This window comes from Nyctereutes procyonoides, unplaced genomic scaffold (genome assembly GCF_905146905.1).
Source record: "Nyctereutes procyonoides isolate TBG_1078 unplaced genomic scaffold, NYPRO_anot_genome, whole genome shotgun sequence".
Taxonomy (NCBI): Eukaryota; Metazoa; Chordata; class Mammalia; order Carnivora; family Canidae; genus Nyctereutes; species Nyctereutes procyonoides.
Genome location: NW_026575034.1, coordinates 21174334 through 21196618, shown reverse-complemented (window position 1 = coordinate 21196618; position 22285 = coordinate 21174334). Strand labels below are relative to the sequence as shown.

The following is a 22285-nucleotide window of genomic DNA, read 5'->3' as shown; positions in this document are numbered from 1 at the left end:
TAAATATAAAATTATTCTCATCCTTGTGTTTATAACCCGCTTTCTGGTGTGTTTAGTTCTCTGTGTTTCTGGAGTACGTCTGGTCTACTGAAGGTATCAATATTCACATCAGGGGCATGTATACTTAGTTTTTATTTCTGGGTTATAGAGGAGGGATATGAGAAAAGAAGATACAGAAAACAAACAAACAGGAGAAGGAGGCAAAGATGTAGAGTCAGAAGAGGAAAAAAAAGAAAAGTTGGAGGGGGATGACAACAAAGAAGGAAAAGAAAAAAGAAGAGAACTAAAAAGCCCTCTCTGTCCAAAAAATGTCTATATTCCATGCCTTGTTTCCTTGATAAAGCTTGGAGTGCAGATTCGTGGAGAGCCATTAGCCCAGAGGGGAAGCACAGCACCAAGTCTTGATGTCAAGAAACCGGTGGGCTACACCCTCCCGGATCTGCTTAGTCTTCACACCATAGACGATGGGGTTGAGCATGGGTGGTACCACCACATAAAGATTGGCCAGCAGGATATGGACATGTCGAGGAATGTTACGTCCAAAGCGGTGGGTCAATAGTGTAAAGAAGGATGGAACATAAAACATGAGGATGACACAGAGGTGGGAGCCACAAGTGCTGAGGGCCTTGTGCCGGGCATCCTGGGAGGGCAAACGAAACACTGCTTGGAGGATCAGTGAATAAGACACAGCAATGAGGATCACATCCAAGATGACCATAACAATGGGCACTGAGAAGCCATACCAGATGTTAATGGTGATGTCAGCACAGGCCAACCGGGCCACTCCAATATGCTCACAATAGGAATGGGGGACAATGTTGGTCCGGCAGAAGGGCAGCCGCTTCAATAAGAAGATCACTGGGAAGATGATGCAAAAGCTTCGGGTGACAATGGCCAGAGCAATCCTTCCCACAACTCGCCATGTTAGCACTGTTGTATAATGCAAGGGAGCACAGATGGCCACAAAGCGGTCAAAGGCCATAGCTAATAGGATGGCTGACTCCCCTACAAACATCACATGGACAAAGAAAACTTGGGTGACACAAGCATCAAAAGCAATATCATGGGCATGGAGCCAAAAGATGGCTAGAGCTTTGGGTACAGTAGTGGTAGACAGCAGGATGTCCGTGATGGCCAGCATAGAGAGGAAGAAGTACATGGGCTCATGAAGATTACGATCTGTGATGATGACCACTATGAGGATGGTGTTCCCCAGGACAGCAGTGATATACATGAGGCAGAGGGGTACTGATAGCCAAATGTGGTAAGCCTCCCACCCAGGGATGCCCAGTAAGACAAAAACTGCAGGGTGGAAGATGGTAAAGTTGGAGTGAGTCATGATGCACTTTAGGGTTCTTTATAATGACTCAGAAGCTGAAGAGTCTGCTGAAAGTGACAGAAACAGAAAAGACCTCTGAGTGTATGCAGAGATCATAAAAGATACGATCTCTAAACTGTGGGACTCTCCAGGCAAGTTCTCCCAGAGAATGCTCAGTTGGGCGTAGGAATGACTTCTGACCCATGGTGCCTCATTACCATGTAGAGCTTCTGTGCCAATCATTCTTCAAGAACTAAACAGAAGCTTCACCCTGCCTCTAGCTACTCTACTTCCAAAGTTTGGCCCCACTAGACTTTTCTGATCTCATTCCACCATTTCCACCCAAATGACATATGCTCCCTTGATTGTTTTATACTTTTCCTTCCCCCAAGATCTTGCTCCTTCTCTATTTACTTGAATTTCCCCTTCTCTTCCACTTCTACTTACTCAAATTTTAACCTTAAAATACCTTCTTATATTCATTTGGGGATTATAAAAAATAGTGAAAGGGAATAAAGGGGAAAGAGAGAAAATGAGTGGGAAATATCAGTGAGGGTGACAGAACATGAGAGACTCCTAACTCTGGGAAACGAACAAGGGGTGGTGGAAGGGGAGGTGGGAGGGGGGTTGGAGTGACTGTGTGACGGACACTGAAGGGGGCACTTGACGGGATGAGCACTGGGTGTGATGCTATATGTTGGCAAATCGAACTCCAATAAAAATATATGCAAAAAATAATAAAATTATAAGATATTTGAAGTAAAAGAAAAAAAACCTCCTTAAAATATACCACTTTGCAGTGGCCTATATTTATAACAATGTATCTCCTTTCTGAAGACCTATTAGCTAAACTATATTGTAACTTGATTATTTAATCATGTTAAATTTATCTGGCTATTACTTTGACCGTTTCACATGATACTAACCTAGTATCTTGGCACTTGTGGCTTCCTGTTCTTGAAAATGGAATACCAGGTGGATATCCAGAAGGAGCCTAAGGTATGTATTTCTCCAGTCTGGCCCAAATTCAAATCTTCCCTAAAAGCAGCAAAGAATAGAGCAACCAATGAAATTGAGAGAGACCATATTCATTGCCTGCTCCTTGTGACTTCTCATGCCCCTCCACGAACGGTTCCATAAAGGTGTGTCTAGTCTAGATCTTTTTATCCTTCAGAGCCCCTCCCCAGGAAAACTATTCTGGGTACAAGAATCAGTACACTTCCCTATAGATCCATTAATATAGCCTTCCTCCTGCCCAACTTGTTTCTTACCCTCAAAAATATTCAAGTCTCCCTTCTGCTAAGAAGAGTTAAGCATAAAGCTCTCTCTCCTTAGCTTTTCCCAACTTTCAGGTAAGATTGGTTTCCTGCTGCTGAAGCTCTGGACCAACTGTTAGCTATTGGAACAAGGGAAGATTAAAACTCTGGACGGGACATGGAGAAAAGGGACCATAGAGAAAATAAGGAGAGAATCAGGAGTATAAAGTTATCAAATAAATACTAGATGGGTCTACTGATAATCAGAGGGCCCCAGGGAGGAAGGCATCCAAAGGAATGAAAGCCCGGGATGCCTGGGTGGCTCAGTGGTTGAGCATCTGCCTTTGGTTCAGGGCATGATCCTGGAATGCTGGGATCGAGGCCCACATCGGGCTCCCTGCATGGAGCCTGCTTCTCCCTCTGCCTATGTCTCTGCCCCTCTCTCTCTCTGTTATTCTCTCATGAATGAATAAATAAAATCTTTTAAAAAAGGAATGAAAGCCCCTATTTATGTCTGTCTCCCCTGCCTCCATACAGATGTACTTGCTCAGAATGTGACGGGCTGTGTGGAGGGAGGGATGGACTAAAAGTGGGTACAGAAAAGGAAACAGGCCAGGTTCAGGGAAGTATGGTCCCCAGGTAAGTTAATAATATGTCATCTTTCAAGCCAGTATATTTTACTTTTTTAAGCCAGTATATTTTAAATATTCACTCAACTTCTATTTAGAGGAGAGGCTGAACTTTGCTGAAATAAGCACAGAGAAGGATCACTGGTAGCATTGCTCTGCCTCTGTCCTAAAGCATTGGCCCCAAATTTATATAAACAAAATCCCCACCAGAAAACAAATTCTTTTTCCTTAGAAAAAAATTTACTGAAAATTTTCCTTATCACTTCTCCCAACCCCATTAGCTGTTAATATATCCCTTCTCAATAAAAGATACCTGATAAAAGTCCTCATAAAAATAACTCTAGCTCTCTGCTATCATGCTAATGATATTTTAAAACCTCAACAGTGAGACAGCAAAGGCAGGGTGGAAAGAAGGGCAACAATGCCTGAATGACTGTTATTGAGCTTCCAGAAAGGAGGTTGCTGTATATGAATAAAGACTTTCATTTCATTCAATGGCTTCTGAGGGCTCCATGTCAGCCCTGCTAAGGGTTCTCAGCAGGAGGGTTGTTGGCTCATTTAGGAAGAGGGATGAGAAAAGAGGAAAGTCACAAGCACCAAGAAGCACATCCAAAGTCTCATAGAAATTACTTCCCAGAACCCTCAGAGAATATCTACATGAGCAAGAAAAAAAGATCCATAATGGTGGAAAAGGGGCAGGGAGCCATACTGAATGGGAAGGAGCAGGTATAGTAGGTGAGGACACCAAGTTCTGGAGCCAGACTTCCTGGGCTAATATTCCAGTTCTTTCCTGACTAGCTGTATGATCTTGGGCAGTTACTTTACTCCCTGTTTTTTCATTTGTAACATGTGGGTGACAATAAACTGCATGTGGTAATCAGTAAGATTAAATGAGTTAGTTCAGATAAAGTGTTCCAAAGGTTATTATTCTTGTTATTATTATCTATAAATCTCTTTGGCTATCATCCCATTATTTTTTCAAAAGGCAAAACACTTCAATGAATATTCAACAACATTAAAATCTTATTCTTCACCTAAATATGACCAAAGGAAATTCCTTTCCAAGGATAAAGAAGAGTCAAGGAGGGCAGCCCCGGTGGCGCAGCGGTTTAGCGCCGCCTGCAGCCCAGGGCGTGATCCTGGAGACCCTGGATAGAGTCCCACGTCAGGCTCTCTGCATGGAGCCTGCTTCTCCCTCTGCCTGGGTCTCTGCCTCTCTCTCTCTCTCTGCATCTCTATGAATAAATAAATAAAATCTTTAAAAAAAAAAAAAAAAAAGAAGAGTCAAGGAGAAAAGTGCCCAAAGAGAGAAAAACAGCCTCAGAACAGATCTCTCAGAAAGACCCAGTGTCTCAGAACCAAGACCCGAGGGCTGGGTGGTACACCAAGCAGGTCCACCACTGACAGAGTTCGGTTGGGTCATAACTAGCTGGCAGGTTTCCCTTAAGTGCTTTGAAAAACACCCATATATCTAAGCAGAAACAGAGACTGTCTCCATCATTTATAGAATGCTGGGGGCAGGGCAGAGTGATGGGAGTTGGAGTTTTAGCTCTAAAACCAAGGAGAGCCAGGAGTAAGCATCAGTGAGCATTCAGTCCAGGCTAAGGAGAAATGAAGCCATTTCTTCCCTGTAACCCCTGAGCAGATTTTGCTGTCTCCTTTCCTCCTGGTATCTTCCTTTCTTCCTGCGAATCCCAACCAATTCTATTTTTTGGTTATGCCCCTTCTCTCTTTAGGGGGTTATGTAAAAGCCTTTTATATCTTCATGCAGTCTTAATTTTGGAAGACTCTCCTGACACAAGAACATTAAAATGCACTCACAAACTTCATTAGGGATAATTGTTAGACAACTATATAGAAGTCGAGTCCATTACTTTTCTGCCTAGTTGTATTATGTAGATATTTATTTAAACAAATAGTAATTTATTTTGCCATTTTCTTTGTACATATGCTTCAGATCTCAAATGTTTTTCACCATTCTTGGGTTTTTTAAAAGGTACAGGCTCTACACACTGAAGTCATGTCCCTAATGGATAAAACAGCCTGCCCCTGGCTCCACATTACAAGGGTGGCCTCTGTTTGCACCACAATATATTGGAAAGATTAGTTATGAGATCTGTCACAAGAAATTCCTTTCAATACATAAGGTACAAAAACTTGTGAACATTTATCTTTTCAATAAATTGGAATAAATGCAAATTTATTTCTCTAATAACCTCACTCCTGCTCACATCCACTTAAACCCAGAATGTAAAATGTTTTCATAATCTAAAGCCAGTGTTAGCTATACTGCAGAGGTACTGATATACCCTTAATTCACTGACATAGTGACTTGTGTTTTTTAATAAACATCTCAAGGAAAATTTCCACCTACCCGTTGTTTCACTTCAAATGAGCATTTTAAAGATTTTGTAAAAAAAAAAAAATCTGTGTAAACATATAGTGGTGTAACATGTATAAATATCATCCACCATATTCTTATGTTGTGATGGCAAAAATATGGAGAACACTGCTCCAAGGCACAATCTCTTGTTTCAATCTCTATACCTATTCTACAAAGTACAGGACGGGAGACAGAATAAGTAGGACTTTCCTGGCTTATACACACCTGACACCCAAATTACCAAGAAAAGTTTCCTCAAGAGTCCTCCTCACTTTGGGACTGGGAGTTCACAGGACTAAGCACAGAGTCTGGCACATCATAAGTACTTAGGAAATATCTGAACAAATGAACCCTGGAACTGGTGAATTAATCTTTAAACACTAACTTTGTCTGTTTCACCAGAAGTATTGATCAAAATCTGAGGCATTTTCATGAATAGCTTCTATTGATAAACTCTGTCTTGATACGGCCTGATGCTGACTGCTCTGTGAAGTACCATCAAACATTTACCACGGGGGTCCGGCTGGCTCAGTGGGTAGAACATATGACATGACCTCAGGGTTGTGAGTTCAAGCCCAAATTGGGTGTGAAGCCACTTTAATTTTTTTATTTTTTTTTAATCAAGAAAAGTCTCTTCCTTCACATTCCCCAGTGCTTTTCCTCCCCCATTCTGCATTACCCTTCCTAACTAGTGCCACCTCCTGGTCCAACTGACATCTCCCCCTGTGCCCACCTTCCTCACCCTGTACTCTGCCATGCTGCATTCCCTCTCTCATCTTTTGTCTCATTTCCACATCTCTACTTCCTCTCTCTCAGCTCTAGTCTCTGGCCTTCACAGATACTCCTGAATACGCACATGCTCACACTCACACTTCTGTCCACCCCTCCCCTGCCACCTTCAATGCTCTTAAACTCACCACCAAATCATAGTATCAGCTGAAGGACTGAGAAGGTGGTAGAGCAAAGCTCAAAGCATTGCTTGTTCTGAAAGAAGAGGAATGAGAAGAAAAGAGAAAGCTGGAGATTGATCATGTTGGCATGAGGGGATATCACTATTCCTGCTCTGTTCAGGGTGCTTATATTTAGACTAAGAAGACACAGGCTTTCTTCTTCTGGAAGCAGGTGTCAGGGTCACCCCTGGGATCATTAAGCATGGAGCCAATGAGCCAAAGGAGAAAAGAAAACTCTTCCCCTAATGCCAACAGGGAGCACTAACTCTAGGGAAAATTAGTAACTCCAGACAAAATGCACAGAAAGTATATGAAGACACAGCATAAGAGCAGTGACAGAAATCCCAGTGATAAAATAATAACATAATGACAGTTAACATCTAATGAGTCCTTATTACATCCTTGTCACTGTATTAGAGCTAAACATAAATTATCTCATTTAATTCTCACAGCAATCCAATGAGATAAGGACTATTATTATATCCATTTGGCAGATAAAAAGATAAAGGTTTAGAGAGATCAAGTAGCTGATAAGAAAAAAAGACAAACACCCCCAGATGAGCATGTCAAAGTGTTCAGACCCAGTCTAGAAACTCTGATAAAAAGAACTAAGCGGAATAATCTGGAAGCAACCTTGCAAGATCAATCACTTACGGTAAGTTTAAGAAAAAAGAAATAGTAAATTAAAGATTGATTAAAATATTTATCCAATAAAAGCAAAATTTATTTTGTGTGAGCACTTAATTAAAGTACTCTAAAATTTTGGGGAAGAGAGTACTTCTTCCCAACTCATCATGTAACTTTTGGAGCAAAAAGTTGCTAGGAACCCAATAAGGAGAAAAGAAAATGACATCAACTGAACAATCCCATTTTCAGGTATTTACCCAAGAGAAATAAATCGTAAACCCACAAAAGCCTTGTACGCAAGTGTTCACAGCAGATTTATCCTTTTTAAAAATGATTTTATTTATTCATGAGAGACAGAGAGAGAGAGGTAGAGACACAGGCAGAGAGAGAGGCAGGCTCCATGCAGAGAGCCCGATACGGGATTCGATCCCAGGACTCCAGGATCACACCCTGGGCAACGCTGAGCCACCCAGGGATCCCCAGCAGCTTTATTCATAGTAGCCAAAAATAGAAACAACTCAAATGCCTATCAACAGAAGGATGGATAAAAAAAATTGTGATATATTTATACAACGGATCCTGTTCAGTAATTAAAATGAAAAAACTATTAAAACATGCATCAACACAATTTAAACTCAAGATCATCATGTTGAGTGAAAGAAGTTAGATACAAAGGCTACATACTGTATGATTCCATTAGTAGGAACTTCAACAACAGACAACCTGTGGTGACATAAATCAGAGTGCTTGCCTCCAGGGTGGAAGGAAGCAGGGGGAGTTTCTTCGGTAAAAATATTCTACATATGGAGATGTGTGAGTTTCATGTGTGTCTGAATTTGTCAAAAGAAGGATTTAAAAAAAAAAAAAGAAGGATTTTTTTTGAGCATCAGAAACAAAGATCCCATTTAAAATTGCACCAAAAACCATTAGAAACCTAGGAATAAACCTAACCAAAGAGGTAAAGGATTTGTACTCTAAAAACTACAGAGTCTGGCACATCACAGGTACTTAGGAAATATCTAAACAAATGAACCCCTGGAACTCATGAATTAATCTTTCACCACTAACTTTGCCTGTTTCACCAAAAGTATGATCAAAATCTGAGGCATTTTCATGAGTAGCTTCCATTGATAAACTCTGTCTTGATACAGCCTGATTCTGACTACTCTATGAACTGTCATCAAACATTTACCCCAAGTAACTTATAAAAGTTACTGGCTAACTTATAGAAGAAATTGAGAAGGACACAAAGAAATGAAAAAACATTCCATGCTCATGGATTGGAAGAACAAATATTGTTAAAACATCTATGCTACCCAGAGCAGTCTACACATAAAATGCAATCCTTATCAAAATACCACTGACATTTTTCACAGAGCTGGAACAAATAATCCTAAAATTTGTATGGAACCAGAAAAGACCCCAAGTAGCCAGAAGAATGTTGATAAAGAAAACCAAAGCTGGAGACATCACAATGCCAGACTTCAAGCTATATTACAAAGCTGTGAGCATCAAGACAGTGTGGTACTGGCACAAAAATAGACACGTAGATCAAGAAAACAAACTAGAGAACCCAGAAATGGACCCTCAACTCTGTGGTCAACTAATCCTCAACAAGCAGGAAAGAATAACCAATGGAAAAAGGAAGTCTCTTCAATAAATGGTGCTGACAAAATTGGACAGCCACGTGCAGAAAAATGAAACGGGACCATTCTCTTACACCATACACAAAGATAAGCTCAAAGTGGATGAAAGACTTAAATGTGAGACAGGAGTCCATCAAAATCCTTGAGGAGAACACAGGCAGCAACCTCTTTGACCTCAGCCACAGCAACTTCTTGCAAGACATGACTCCAAAAGCAAAGGAAATGAAAGCAAAAATGAACTTAAAAAAAGCTTAAAAGCTTCTGCACAACAAAGGAAACAGTCAACAAAACTTAAAGGCAACTTATGGAATGGGAGAAGATATTTCCAAAAGACATATCAGATAAAGGGCTAGTATCCAAGATCTACAAAGAACTTATCGAGCCCAACACCCAAAAAAACAAATAATCCAGTCAAGAAATGGGCAGAAGACATGAACAGACATTTCTCCAAAGAAGACATACAAATGGCCAATAGACACATGAAAAAATGCTCAACATCACTTGTTATCAGGGAAATACAAATCAAAACCACAATAAGATATCACTTTACACCAGTTAGAATGGCTAAAATTAACAAGACAGGAAACAACAAATGTTAGTGAGGATGTGGAGGAAGGGGAACCCTCTCACACTCTCGGTAGGAATGCAAGCTGATACATTCCATACTCTGGAAAACAGCATGGAGGTTCCTCAAGAGGTTAAAAATAGAGGTATGCTATGACCCAGCAATTGCACTACTGGGTATTTACCCCAAAGATATAGATGTAGCGAAATGAAGGAGCACCTGCACTTCAATGTTCATAGGAGCAATGTCCTCAATAGCCATACTGTGGAAGGAGCCGAGATGTCCTTCAACAGATGAATGGATAAAGAAGATGTGAGATATACAGAGATAGATATAGATAGATATAGATATAGATATAGATATAGATATAGATATAGATATAGATATAGATAGATAATGGAATATTACTCAGCCATCAGAAAGGACGAATACTTACCATTTACATCGATGTAGATGGAACTCCAGGGTATTAGACTGAATGAAATAAGTCAATTGAAGGAAGACAATTATCATATATGATTTCACTCATATGTGGGATATAAGAAACAGTGCAGAGGATCATAGGGTAAGGGAGGCAAAACTGAATGAGAAGTCATCAGAGAGGAAGAAAAACCATGAGAAACTCTTAACTATAGGAAACAAACTGAGGATTACTGGAGGGGAGGTGGGCAGGGGGAACTGGGTAATGGGCATTAAGGAGTGCATGTGATGTGATGAGCACTGGGTGTTATATGCAACTGATAAATCATTGTACGCTACATCTGAAACTATGTACTTTATGTTGGCTAATTGAATTTAAATTTTAAAAAATTTTAATTTGAGGATCCGTGGGTGGCTCAGTGGTTTGGCGCCTGCCCAGGGCGTGATCCTGGGGTCCCGGGATCGAGTCCTGCGTCAGGCTCCTGGCATGGAGCCTGCTTCTCCCTGTGCCTGTGTCTCTGCCTCTCTCTCTCTCTCTCTCTCTCTCTCTCTCTCTCTCTTTCTCTCTGTCTATCATAAATAAATAAATAAAACCTTTAAAAAAATAAAAATAAATAAATAAATAGTTTTAATTAAAGAAAAGAAACAGAGCAATGACAGGAACAGAAATATGGGTAAACTTTTCTTCTCATGAGTTTTTCATTTTGCATGCAGTGTTTAAAACAAATATTATAATACCATCTGATATGCAACATAATGATATTTAAAAGTGGCAAGAGCAAAGGAACATCTAAATGGAACTATGGTTTTCACACTTCACTAAAAGTGGTAAGAAGTTGATACAATACCACTGGACTATGAGTCACATATATAAACATTTTAATAAAATCACCACAAAGAAAACTATACAAAACCATACACTCAAAACCCTATAAATAAATCAAGAAAGAATCCTAAAAATGTTAAAGTAACCCACAGAAAGGTGAGGAAAGAGTCACAGAAGAAACAAACAGAAAACAAATAATAAGATGGCAGACTTAAGCCATAGCATATTAACAATTATCTTAACTGTAAATTATCTTAACGTACCAATTGAAAAACAGAGACTGAATTTAAGAACACACACACACACAACTACATGCTGTTTACAAAAAATTCACTTCAAATTCATGCTGAGATAGGTTGAAAATAAAAGGATGGGAAAATACATATCATGCAAACATCACAAAAAAAGTAGCTATATTAATAGCAGATAAAGTAGACTTCAAAGCAAAGAAAATTACTAGTAACAAAGAGACACATTACATAGCAATAAAAGATCAATTCACCAGGAAGATACGATGATCCTAAATATGTTTTGTTTCAAAACACATGAAGCAAAAACAAAAAGAACTGAATAGAAAAATAGACAACTCATCATTGTATTTTAGAATTTCAACAACCGGGCGGCCCCGGTGGTGCAGTGGTTTAGCGCCGCCTGCAGGCAGGGGTGTGATCCTGGAGACCTGGGATGGAGTCCCACATCCGGCTCCCTGCATGGAACCTGCTTCTCCCTCTGCCTGTCTGTCTCTCTCTCTCTGTCTCAATAAATAAACAAATAAATACATAAATACATAAATACATAAATAAATACATAAATAAATCTTTAAAAAAAAGAATTTCAACAACCTCTCAGTGTCGAAGTTCTATCTCAGCAACTGATAGAACTACTAGATGGAATATCAACAAGGAGAAAGGAAACAGGATCTGACTGAAATATATAGAACAGTTTACTCAACAATAGAACACACTTTTTTTCCAAGCACCCCTGGACATTTATCAAGGTAGATCTTATCCTGAGCCATAAGACAAACCTCAGCAAAATTTTTTGAGTCAGACATCTAATATATTGAGTCAAATGTCTAATATATAACATTTCAGATATGTATACAATTATACATATATAGTTAGGACAAATGCTTGAAAAAAGTGTATAGTTTGGTCTTTATATATAAATATATATATATATATATATATATATATATATATATATATATATAGCTAACATATAGTAGAAGCATGGAAATAGGCATACTAAAATATCCACAGTAAGTTCTTTTTTTTTTAAGATTTTATTTATTTATTCATGAGAGACCCAGAGAGAGAGAGGCAGAGACACAGGCAGAGGGAGAAGCAGACTCCCTCCAGGGAGCCCCATGCAGGAGTTGATCCCAGGTCTCCAGGATCAGGCCCTGGGCTAAAGGCGGCGCTAAACCGCTGAGCCACCCAGGCTGCCCAAGTTCTTTAAAAGATTATATTAGGAGCGCTGTTTATTTTTCTTTTTTGTTTATTCTTATATTCTAATTTTTCTACAAGAGTACATGAGTTGCATTATAAAAATTTTGAAGTTTATGTTTTAGAAGCATATGTATTTTCAACTGAATTTCAGTGTTAATCCAGCTATTTTTTTAAATTTCTCTTTAATGTGTGTGGTGAGCCATTTGTTAAATCAAAGGATGTGTGATAACATAATAATATTGACTATTGACTTGTTCACATTATTTGAGCTGCTTCCATCAGTTTAAAAAACAATGCCACTGAAATGTGTACTTTACTCACTTAATATTGTTATATATTGTGGAAACTAGAAAATGTTCCCTGGGTCACAAACATGAAAAATATTAAGGATAAAATTTTAAAATATGCTATATTTTGAAGGACTCCATTTTATTTTTAAGGAAAATGGAACTTTTTGCTGTGCCACTAATATTTTTTTAATTAACTACCGCATAACAGCAACATTATTACATTCAAGTACCAAAAAGAAGCATTATTACATCATTGGAATATATTGGTCTACAAAAGAAAAAGTGGGGAAGATAAAACACTGTATATTAGTAATCGTTGTGTTTTCTTTTGGTGAGATCATGGCAGCTCTACTTTTACCTAATTAAATTTTTGTATATTTCTAAGCATTCCCTAAAAAACATAATATACACATTTCTAAAATTTTGTGGAAAAAATATTAAAAACTGTGATGGTTAGGGGCACCTGGGTGGCTCCGTCAGTTAAGCACCTGACTCTTTGTTTTGGCTCAGATCATGATCTTGGGGTCCTGAGATGGAACCTCATGTTGGACTCCATGCTCAGTGGGGAGTCTGCTTGGGATTCTATCTCCCTCTCTCTCTGCCCCTCCCACTCATGCTCTCTCTTTCTCTTAAATAAATAAATAAATCTTTTTTTTAAGAGTGATGTTTAATTTTATATGTCAAGGTGACTGAGCTAAGGGATGCCCAGATAGTTTGTAAAACATTATTTCTGGAATGCCTGGTTGGCTCAGTCAGTTAAGTGGCTGACTCTTGATTTCAGCTCTGGTCATGATCTCATGGGTCATGAGATCAAGTCATGCATAGAGCTCTGAGCTCAGTATGAAGTCTGCTTGTACCTCTCCCTCTGCTCCTCCCCCTGCTCGCACTCTCTTTCCCTCTCTCTCTCCAAAATAAATAAATAAATAAAATCTTAAAAAAAAACATAATTTCTGGTGTGTCCATGAGGGTAAGCCTGGAAGACATTAAAATTTAAATCAGGAGACCAAATAAAAGAGATTGCCCTCAGCAGTGTGTGTGGGCATCATCCAATCCACACAAGGGCCAGAGTAGAACAAAAACAGAGTAGTATGCAGAGGAAGGGTAAATTCACTCTTTCCACTTAAGCTGAGACATCCATATTCCCCTGCCCTCAGACATCTGTGGTCCTGGTTCACAGGCTTTTGGATTCAGGTTGGGATTTAACACAATCGGCTACCCAATTCTCAGGCTTTCAGACTCACTACTGGCTTTCCTAATTCTTCAGCGTGCAGATGGCAGATCACAAAACTTCTCAGCCTCCATAACCATCTGAGTCTGTTCCAATAATAAATCCTCTCTTAGAGATGATAGATGATAGATAGATAGATAGATAGATAGATAGATAGATAGATAGATAGATAATAGACAGAGATAGAGATATATCCTACTGGTCCTTTTTCCCTGGAGAACCCTAATTAATATATGACTCATTTAGGGATGCCTGGGTGGCTCAGCGGTTAAAGCATCTGCCTTCAGCTCAGGGTGTGATCCTGGGGTCCCAGGATTGAGTCCCACATCGGGCTTCCTTCAAGAAACATGTTTCTGGGGCAGCCCCGGTGGCACAGGGGTTTAGCGCCGCCTGCAGCCCAGGGCATGATCCTGGAGTCCTGGGATCGAGTCCCATGTCAGGCTCTCTGCATGGAGCCTGCTTCTCCCTCTGCCTGTGTCTCTGCCTCTCTCTCTCTCTCTCTCTCTCTCTCTCTCTCTCTCTCTCTCTCTGCATCTCTATGAATGAATAAATAAAATCTTTAAAAAAATTTATAAAAAAAGAGAAACATGTTTCTGTCTCTGCCTCTCTCTGTGTCTCTCATGAATAAATAAATAAAATCTTTAAAAAATATATACATATATGACTCATTTATTTACTCATTCAACCAAACAACACACATGCACACACACACACACACACACACACACACTTGAAGTGCCACCATGGATTGAGGAGGGGGTTGATACAGAATCTGGATAATATGTAGTCCTTGTTCTGCAATATCACAAAACTCACAAGCAAAGATGATAAAAATATGATAAATCCTTAATGAAGAAGTACACAAAATTCTATGGTAAAATTGGGTAGGAAACACGCATTGCTTCCCATGGTGTTAGGGAATAACATATCACAAGAAGAGATATTTGAATTGAGTACCTAAATCCTTGAAAGGAGTATAGGAGTTCAAGATAAATATCAGACATAGGAAGAAAAATGTGCAAGAGAAGCACTAAAGAATGTGACATACTCCCTGAATAAGGAGATATTCATCATAACCAAGGAATATTGTAAACTTCAGTAGAAGCAGAAAATCAATCCAGATTAAATTAGACAAATTGGGGCTACACCTCTGTCAAACTAAAAGAATTGAAATCACATAGATTATGTTATCTTACCATAATGGGATCAAACTGAAAGGCAAAACAAAGAGAACAGAAAAATCTCTAAGCACTTAAAATTAACACCCTTTAAGTAAACCATGTTCAAGGAGGAAGTCATCAAAGAAATTTTTTAAAAACATAGAACTGAAAGGAAATGAAAATATAAAATATCAAAATTTATGGAATATTACTAAAGCAGGGTTGAGAGGGGCTTTTTTTGCATTTTTATTCAGACATAATTGACATATGTCTTGTCTCTTAGCAACATTCAAATATACAATACGGTAGTGTAAACTATAGTCATCATGCTGTACTTTATGTCCCCAAGACTTATTTTTTTTAGAACTGGAAGTTTGTAACTTTTAACCACCTTCATCCATTTCACCCAGCCCCTACTCCCCCGACCTGTGACAACCACCAATCTGTTCTCTGTTATCTATGAGTTCAGTTTATCGCTTTGTTTTGTTTTCAGATTCCACATATCAGTGAGCTCATGAAGTATTTATCTTTCTCTGATTTATTTCACTTAGCATAATGTCTTCCAGATCCATCCATGTTGCCACAAATGGCAGGATCTTTCTTTTTTATGCTTAACATTATCCTAATGTGTGTGTATCACATTTTTAATCTACTCATCCACCAATGGATGAGAGACTTCTATAGCACCAAATGCATATATTTAAAAAAAAGAAAGAAACATCTCAAATCAAGAATCTAAGTTTCTATCTCAAGAAACTAGAGGAAAGAGAAAAATAAACCCAAAGCAAACAGAATGAAGAAAATAACTAAGTTTAGAGCAGAAATTAATTAAATGGAAAATGAGAAAAATAGAAAAAAAACAATGACCTAGAAAGCTGGTTCTTCAAAAACAATCCATAGAATTAATAAATATCTAGCAAAATTGACAAACATAAAAACTAACAAGATTAAAATCAGTATCAGGAATGAAATGGAGATTATATCACTATACATTTTTTATTACTACAGATAATAAGGAAATATTATGAACAACTTTATGCCCATAAATTTGACTATTTAGAAGAAACCAATCCCTCCATAAATCTTTTCAAAATTTAATTTTTTAGAAATTTTATTTAAATTTTAGTTAGCTAACATACAGTGCTAGATTGGTTTCAGGAGTAGAATTCAGTGATTCATCACTTACATACAAAACTCAGTGCTCAACATGACAAGTGCTCTCCTTAATACCCATCACTCCTCTAACCCAGAAGGTGGAAAAAGGAGAGAGGGAAACAAACCATAAGAGACTCTTCATGAAAGAGAATACTGAATTTTTAATTAAAAATCTTTTGAAAAAGAAATCTTCAGGCCCACATGGTTTCACTGCAAAGTTCTATCAACTTTAAAGAAGAATTAAAACAAATGTTTACACAATCCCTCTCAGAAAACAAAAAAGAAGAAGAGACTTCCCAATTCATTTTATAAGGCCCATTTTACCCTGAATCAAAAATAGATGAAGACAGTGGAGAAAAGACTACAGATCAGTATCTCTTAAAATTGCTCAACAAAATATTAGCAAATCAAATCCAATAAAATATTTTTAAAATTTTACACCACAATCAAGTGACATTTTTTTTCCAGGTATACAAAACTAGTTCAACATTCAATGATCATTCAGTGTAATTCATCAAATCAATAGCCTAAAGAAGAAAAATCAAATAATCTTATCGACTGAAGCAGGAAAAAGTGTCTGGCAAAATTAAATATCCATTCATGATAAAAATTCTCAACAATTTAGGAATCAAGGAGAACAGCCTCAATTTAATAAAAGATATCTACAAAGAACTGACAACTAACATCATATCAATATGCTAAAGGACTGCATTCAGTAGGTAGGTCTGGAATGTGGCAAAGATACCCACTCTCACCAATTTTATTCACATCATACTTGAAGTTCCAGCCACTGTAATAAGACCAAAATAATAACGACAACATTAATAATAACAATGCAGATGAGAAAGGAAGAAATTAAACTGTCCTTATATACAAATGGCATTATTGTATACACACAAAATCCCAAGGAATCTTCAAAAATATGTATATTCCTAGAATGAATAAGTGAATTCAACAAAGTTTTAAATCAACACACAAAAATCAGTCACATTTCCACTTGTTAACAAAAAACATATGAAAACCAAAATTAAAGATACAATACCAGTGAATGATGGCAAGATGCTAGAATAGTACATTTCATCCCTTAAACCTCCATAGAAACATCAATTATAACAGCCACTCATAGACAAAAATACCTTTGTGGGAGCCCAGGAATCCGGCTGAAATGTTCCATTACCCTATTGGAGCAAAAGAAAAAGATAAAGAATAAAGCCATTAAAGAGGGTACAATATCAGAATAGTTTCACTTTAACTACACCACTTCTTCCCCAAGACAGTAAAGCTCAGTGACAAGAGAGACCCGCTCAGTTTACAACCTCTCCCACAAGAAAAGAGAGAGTGAAGTCAGCACCCAATTTTCCCCGCCTGGTAGGACACTGCCCAAGAGGCCACTTCTGCCTTGTCCTACTCAGAACATAAGGAAATCAGCTTGAATGAATAGTCTGGGGACAGCTATGACCAGGGGAAAGGGAGAGGGGCTCTTAACCACCAATGCAATTATCTCAGCCAAAATTCCTACTAACTGGCTTGCAGTCTCCACCAATAGCCCATCCATAAATCCTGAAGAACACCTCACCTGTGGAAAACCCCCACAATAGCCAGTGTGTGCCCCCATATTCATGAGTGCCCCTATAGCCGGCACCCTGCATTCCTCTACACACAGTGTGTGTGAGCATCCATAGATGGCACACAGATATCAGCAGTCAACCAGATTCAACTGGCATGGAAGGGAGTACACAATATTTAGGGTACCACCCTAAGAAAAATAAATGGGAGACTCTTAGCACCCAGCCTGGCTTGATAGGATCAAAAGAAGACACACAATCCTAAGAATTTCTCCTCAAGAAAGAACAGGAAAAGGGAGTAGATATATCCTTAGAAAAGGTCTTAGAGATCCTTAGAATCTCTGACCAGGTGGAAGGGTGAAGATCTTTCTCTCCTGAAGCCAGTCAGCAAAGACTGGAGGAGGTGAGTGCTTGTACAAATGCGAAGAGAGCAACTCAAAGCTTAGGACAAATTAAATGAAAATACAACATAGCAAAATTTATGGGATTCAGCAAAAACAGGTCTAGGAGGGAATTTTATAGCAATAAACACCTACATCAAGAAAAAAATTCTCAACCTAAATTTATAGAACTAGAAAAAGTACTAAGTCCAAAGTTAGCAGAAATAATAAAGACTGGAGCAAAAATAATGAAATAAAGACCAGAAAAACTATTTTAAAAAGGTCAACAGGGGATCCCTGGGTGGCTCAGCAGTTTAGCGCCTGCCTTCAGCCCAGGCCTGATCCTGGAGACCCGGGATCGAGTCCCATGTCAGGCTCCCTGCATGGAGCCTGCTTCTCCCTCTGCCTGTGTCTCTACCATTCTCTCTCTCTCTCTCTCTCTCTCTCTCTCTCTCTCTCTGTGAGTCTCTCATGAATAAATAAATAAAATCTTTTAAAAAAAAGTTTTAAAAAAAGTCAACAAACTAAGAGTTTATATTTTAAAAGATGAACAAAATTGACAAACCCTTGGGTACATTAAGAAAAAAAGAGAGAAAACTCAAAAATAAAATCAGTAATGAAAGAGGTGATGAATAAGTATGTGCCAACAAATCGGATAACCTACAAGAAATGGATAAATTTCTAGAAACATGCAACCTACCAAGACTAAGTCATGAAGAAACAGAAAATTTGAACAGACCAATGATGAGTAAGGAGGTTGAATCAGTAATCAAAAATTTCCCAACAAAGAAAAGCCCAGGATCAGATAGCTTAATTGGTGAATTCTCCCAAACATTTATAGAAGAATTAATATCAATCTTTCTCAAACTCTTCCAAAGAATTGAAGATAAGGGAACACTTCCAAACTCATTTACAAGCCCAACGTTACCCTGATACCAAAACCACACAAAGACATTATAAGAAAGAAGAAGTACAGGCCAATAACCCTGATGAAGATAGATGCCAAAACTCCTCAATAAATTACTAGCAAACTGAACTCAACAGCACATTAAAAGAATAATACACTATGGTGAAGTGGGACCTATTCCTGGGATGCAAGGATGTTTCAACATATCCAAATCAAAAAATGTGATACACCACCTGAACAGAATGCAGGGAAAAAATCATGATCATCTCAATAGATGCAGAAAAAGCATTTGATGAAATTCAACATCTACTCGTGATTTTTTAAAAATTCTCAATAAATTACATAGAGATGAGATGTACCTCAACATAATGACAGCCATATATGTTAGGTACAGCTAACATCATACTCCACAGTGAAAAGCTGAAAGCTTTCTCTCTAAGATCAGGAAAAAGACAAGGTACATACTCTGAACACTTCTAACCAACATAGTACTGGAAATCTTCACTAAAGCAATGAGGCAAGAAAAAGAAATAAAAGGCATCTAAATCAGAAAGGAAGAAGTAAAATGGTCTCTGTTTGTAGATGACATGATGATCACGCTAGCCCCAACTCCCCGCACCCACCACCCCCACCCCTGGCACCGCCTCCACCACCCGTGGTAACCCGACCCGTAAAACCTTCACCCCCACACCCCCACTCCCCCACCGCAGCATTATCCTAACAAGCTCACCGAGCCCAAACCAGCACAGCCCTACCGTCCCCACCCTCCACACCCAGTCCACCACCGCGCCAACCCACCAACTACCACCCCAAACCCACCTTGCTGGACCCCCCCCACACACCCCACTCCCTCCCAACCCCCCCAGCAAACCCCCCAAGCCCTGCGCCCCCACCACACAGGCCCTCACACCCCACACCAAGGCACTTCCCACCCGACAAAAAACCCACAATGCACCCCACCACCATGAAACCCCTCACCACGACCTGTGCAATCCCAACAATTCCAATGCATTTTTCACAAGAAATAGAAAAAAAAATAATTCTAAAATTCATATGGAAACATAAAACACTAATAAGAGCCAAAGCAATCTTGAGCAAGAACAATGCTGGAGGCATTGCAATTATTTCAAATTATATTATAAAGCTAAAGTGATCAAACAGTATAGTACTGACATAAAAACAGACACATACACCAATGGAACAGAATAGAGACCCTAGAAAGAAACCCATACATATACAATCAACTAATATTCCACAAAGATGCCAAGAATCCAAATTGAGAAAAAAAACTTCAATGACTAGTATTGGGAAAACTGGATATCCAGAGGCAAAAGAATCAACTTGGACCTTTATCTTACATATTACAAAATCAACTCAATATAGATTAAAGATTTAAATGTAAGGCTTGAAACCACAAACTCCTAGAAGAAAACATAGGGAAAAATTTCCTTGATATTGGTCTTAACAATGATTTTTTGGATATGACACCAAAAACACAGTCAACAAATGCAAAAATTAATAAATTGGATTACACCAAACTAAAAAGCTTCTTACAGCAAAGGAAACAATCATTCTGTAGGTTGTCTTTTAGTTTTGTTGACTGTATCTTTTGCTGTGCAAAAGCTTTTTTTTTAAAAAAAAAAAAGGAAACAATCAATACAATGAAAAAGCAACCTATGGAATGGGAGAAAATATTTGCAAACCAAATAGCTGATGAAAGGTTAGTATTCAAAAAATATAAGGAACTCACACAGTCAATAGCAAATGAAGAATCAACTTAAGTAAAAAATGGGCGAAAAAAAATGGGCGAAAGACTTGAATATGTCTCTAAAGAAAACACACAGGGGTACCTGGGTGGCTCAGTTGGTTGAGCATCAGCCTTCAGCTCAGGGCATCATCTCTGGGTCCTGGGATGGAGCCCTGTGTCAGGGTCCTTACCCAGCAGGTAATCTGCTTCCCTTCTCCCACTCCCCACTCCTGATTCTCTCTTCCCCTGCCCCCCTCTCTCTCCCTCCCACTCTCTCAAATAAATAAATAATAAAGTCTTTAAAAAAGAAAAGAAGACACATACACACACAAAAAAAGCACAAAAGTAGATACATAAACAGCCAACAGGTGTGTGAAAAGGTTTTCAACATCACTAATCATTCAGAGAACTACAAATCAAAACCATAATGAGATATCACTTCATACCTGCTAAGATGGATAGCATTTTAAAAACAATAGATAACAAGTGTTATCAGTAATGTGAAGAGAACCATAGTACTTGGTCAGAATATAAATTGGTAATAGCCATTATGAAAACTTTATGGAGGCTCCAAAGAAAACAAAAAAATAGAACTACCATGTGATCCAGCAATCCCACTTCTGAATACTTATCCAAAAAAATTAAAACCAGGATCTTGAAGAGATAGCTATGCCCCCATATTTGTCATAACATTATTTACAATAGTCAAATAGTGGAAATAACTTAAATGTTCATCAATGAATGAATAGATAAAGAAAATATGTTATAGACATACAATGGAATATTACTGAACCTTAAAAAGGAAGGAAATCCTACCATTTGTAACATGAATGGACATTATGCAATGTAAAATAAGCCAGATACAGAAAGACAAACACTGTGTGCTCTCACTTATATGTGGAATCCAGAGTAGTCAAACTCAGAATCAGAGTATAAAATGGTGGCTGCAAATGGCTGGGGAAGAGGGAAATGGGGAGGTGATGGTCAAAGGATACAAAGTTTCAGTCATACAGATAAATAATTTCTATATATCTACCATTCAGCATAGTGCTACAGCTAACAATACTGTCCTGTGTACTTAAAAGTTGCTAAGAGTATAGATCTTACATTGTGTTCTTATCACACACACACACAATAATAAAGAGGACAAGAAAAAACTATGAGAGGAAATTGATTTCTATGTCCTTGAGGGTAGTGATGTTTTCATGGGTACACCCAAACTCATCAAGTTGTGTACATTAAATATGTATCACTTTTTACATGTTAACCATACCTCAAAAAAAGCTGGCTTAAAAAATAATTTACAATCACTCAAAGAAAATGAAATACTTAGGTAAACTTAAAACATGCATAAGATCTATATGCAGAATATTACAAAATGCTTGTTTAAAAAAAAGAAGACATAAATAAATGGAGAGACATATTGTGTTCATGGATTGAAAGGATACATTAAAGATGACAATTCCCCCCAAATTGACCTATAAATTTTAATGAAATTCCTATCAAAATCTCATCCAAGATTTCTTGATAGACATAGACAACTTATTCTAAAATTTATATGGAAATATACAAAATCTAGAATAGTTAAAACAGTCTTGACAAAAAGTAGAAATAAAGTAAGAAGTATTACTCTAGCCATTATTAAGCCCTATAATATAGCTATAGTAATCAAACAAGATGGTATTGGCAGAGGAAGAGACACATAGATTGAAAGACCAAAAGAGTGAACCCAGAAACAGACCCGCAGAAATATGCTAAATTGAGTTTTCACAAAGGTGAAAA

General features: G+C 38.2%; 1 protein-coding gene across 1 annotated transcript; it reads right to left on the bottom strand.

The window, feature by feature from the left end:
* Window positions 1-370: 370 nt before the first annotated feature.
* LOC129504778 (olfactory receptor 52B2) lies at window positions 371-1339 on the bottom strand. The gene has a single exon (XM_055317646.1). It carries the CDS (start codon window positions 1337-1339, stop codon window positions 371-373), a length of 969 nt encoding a protein of 322 aa, XP_055173621.1.
* Window positions 1340-22285: the final 20946 nt, after the last annotated feature.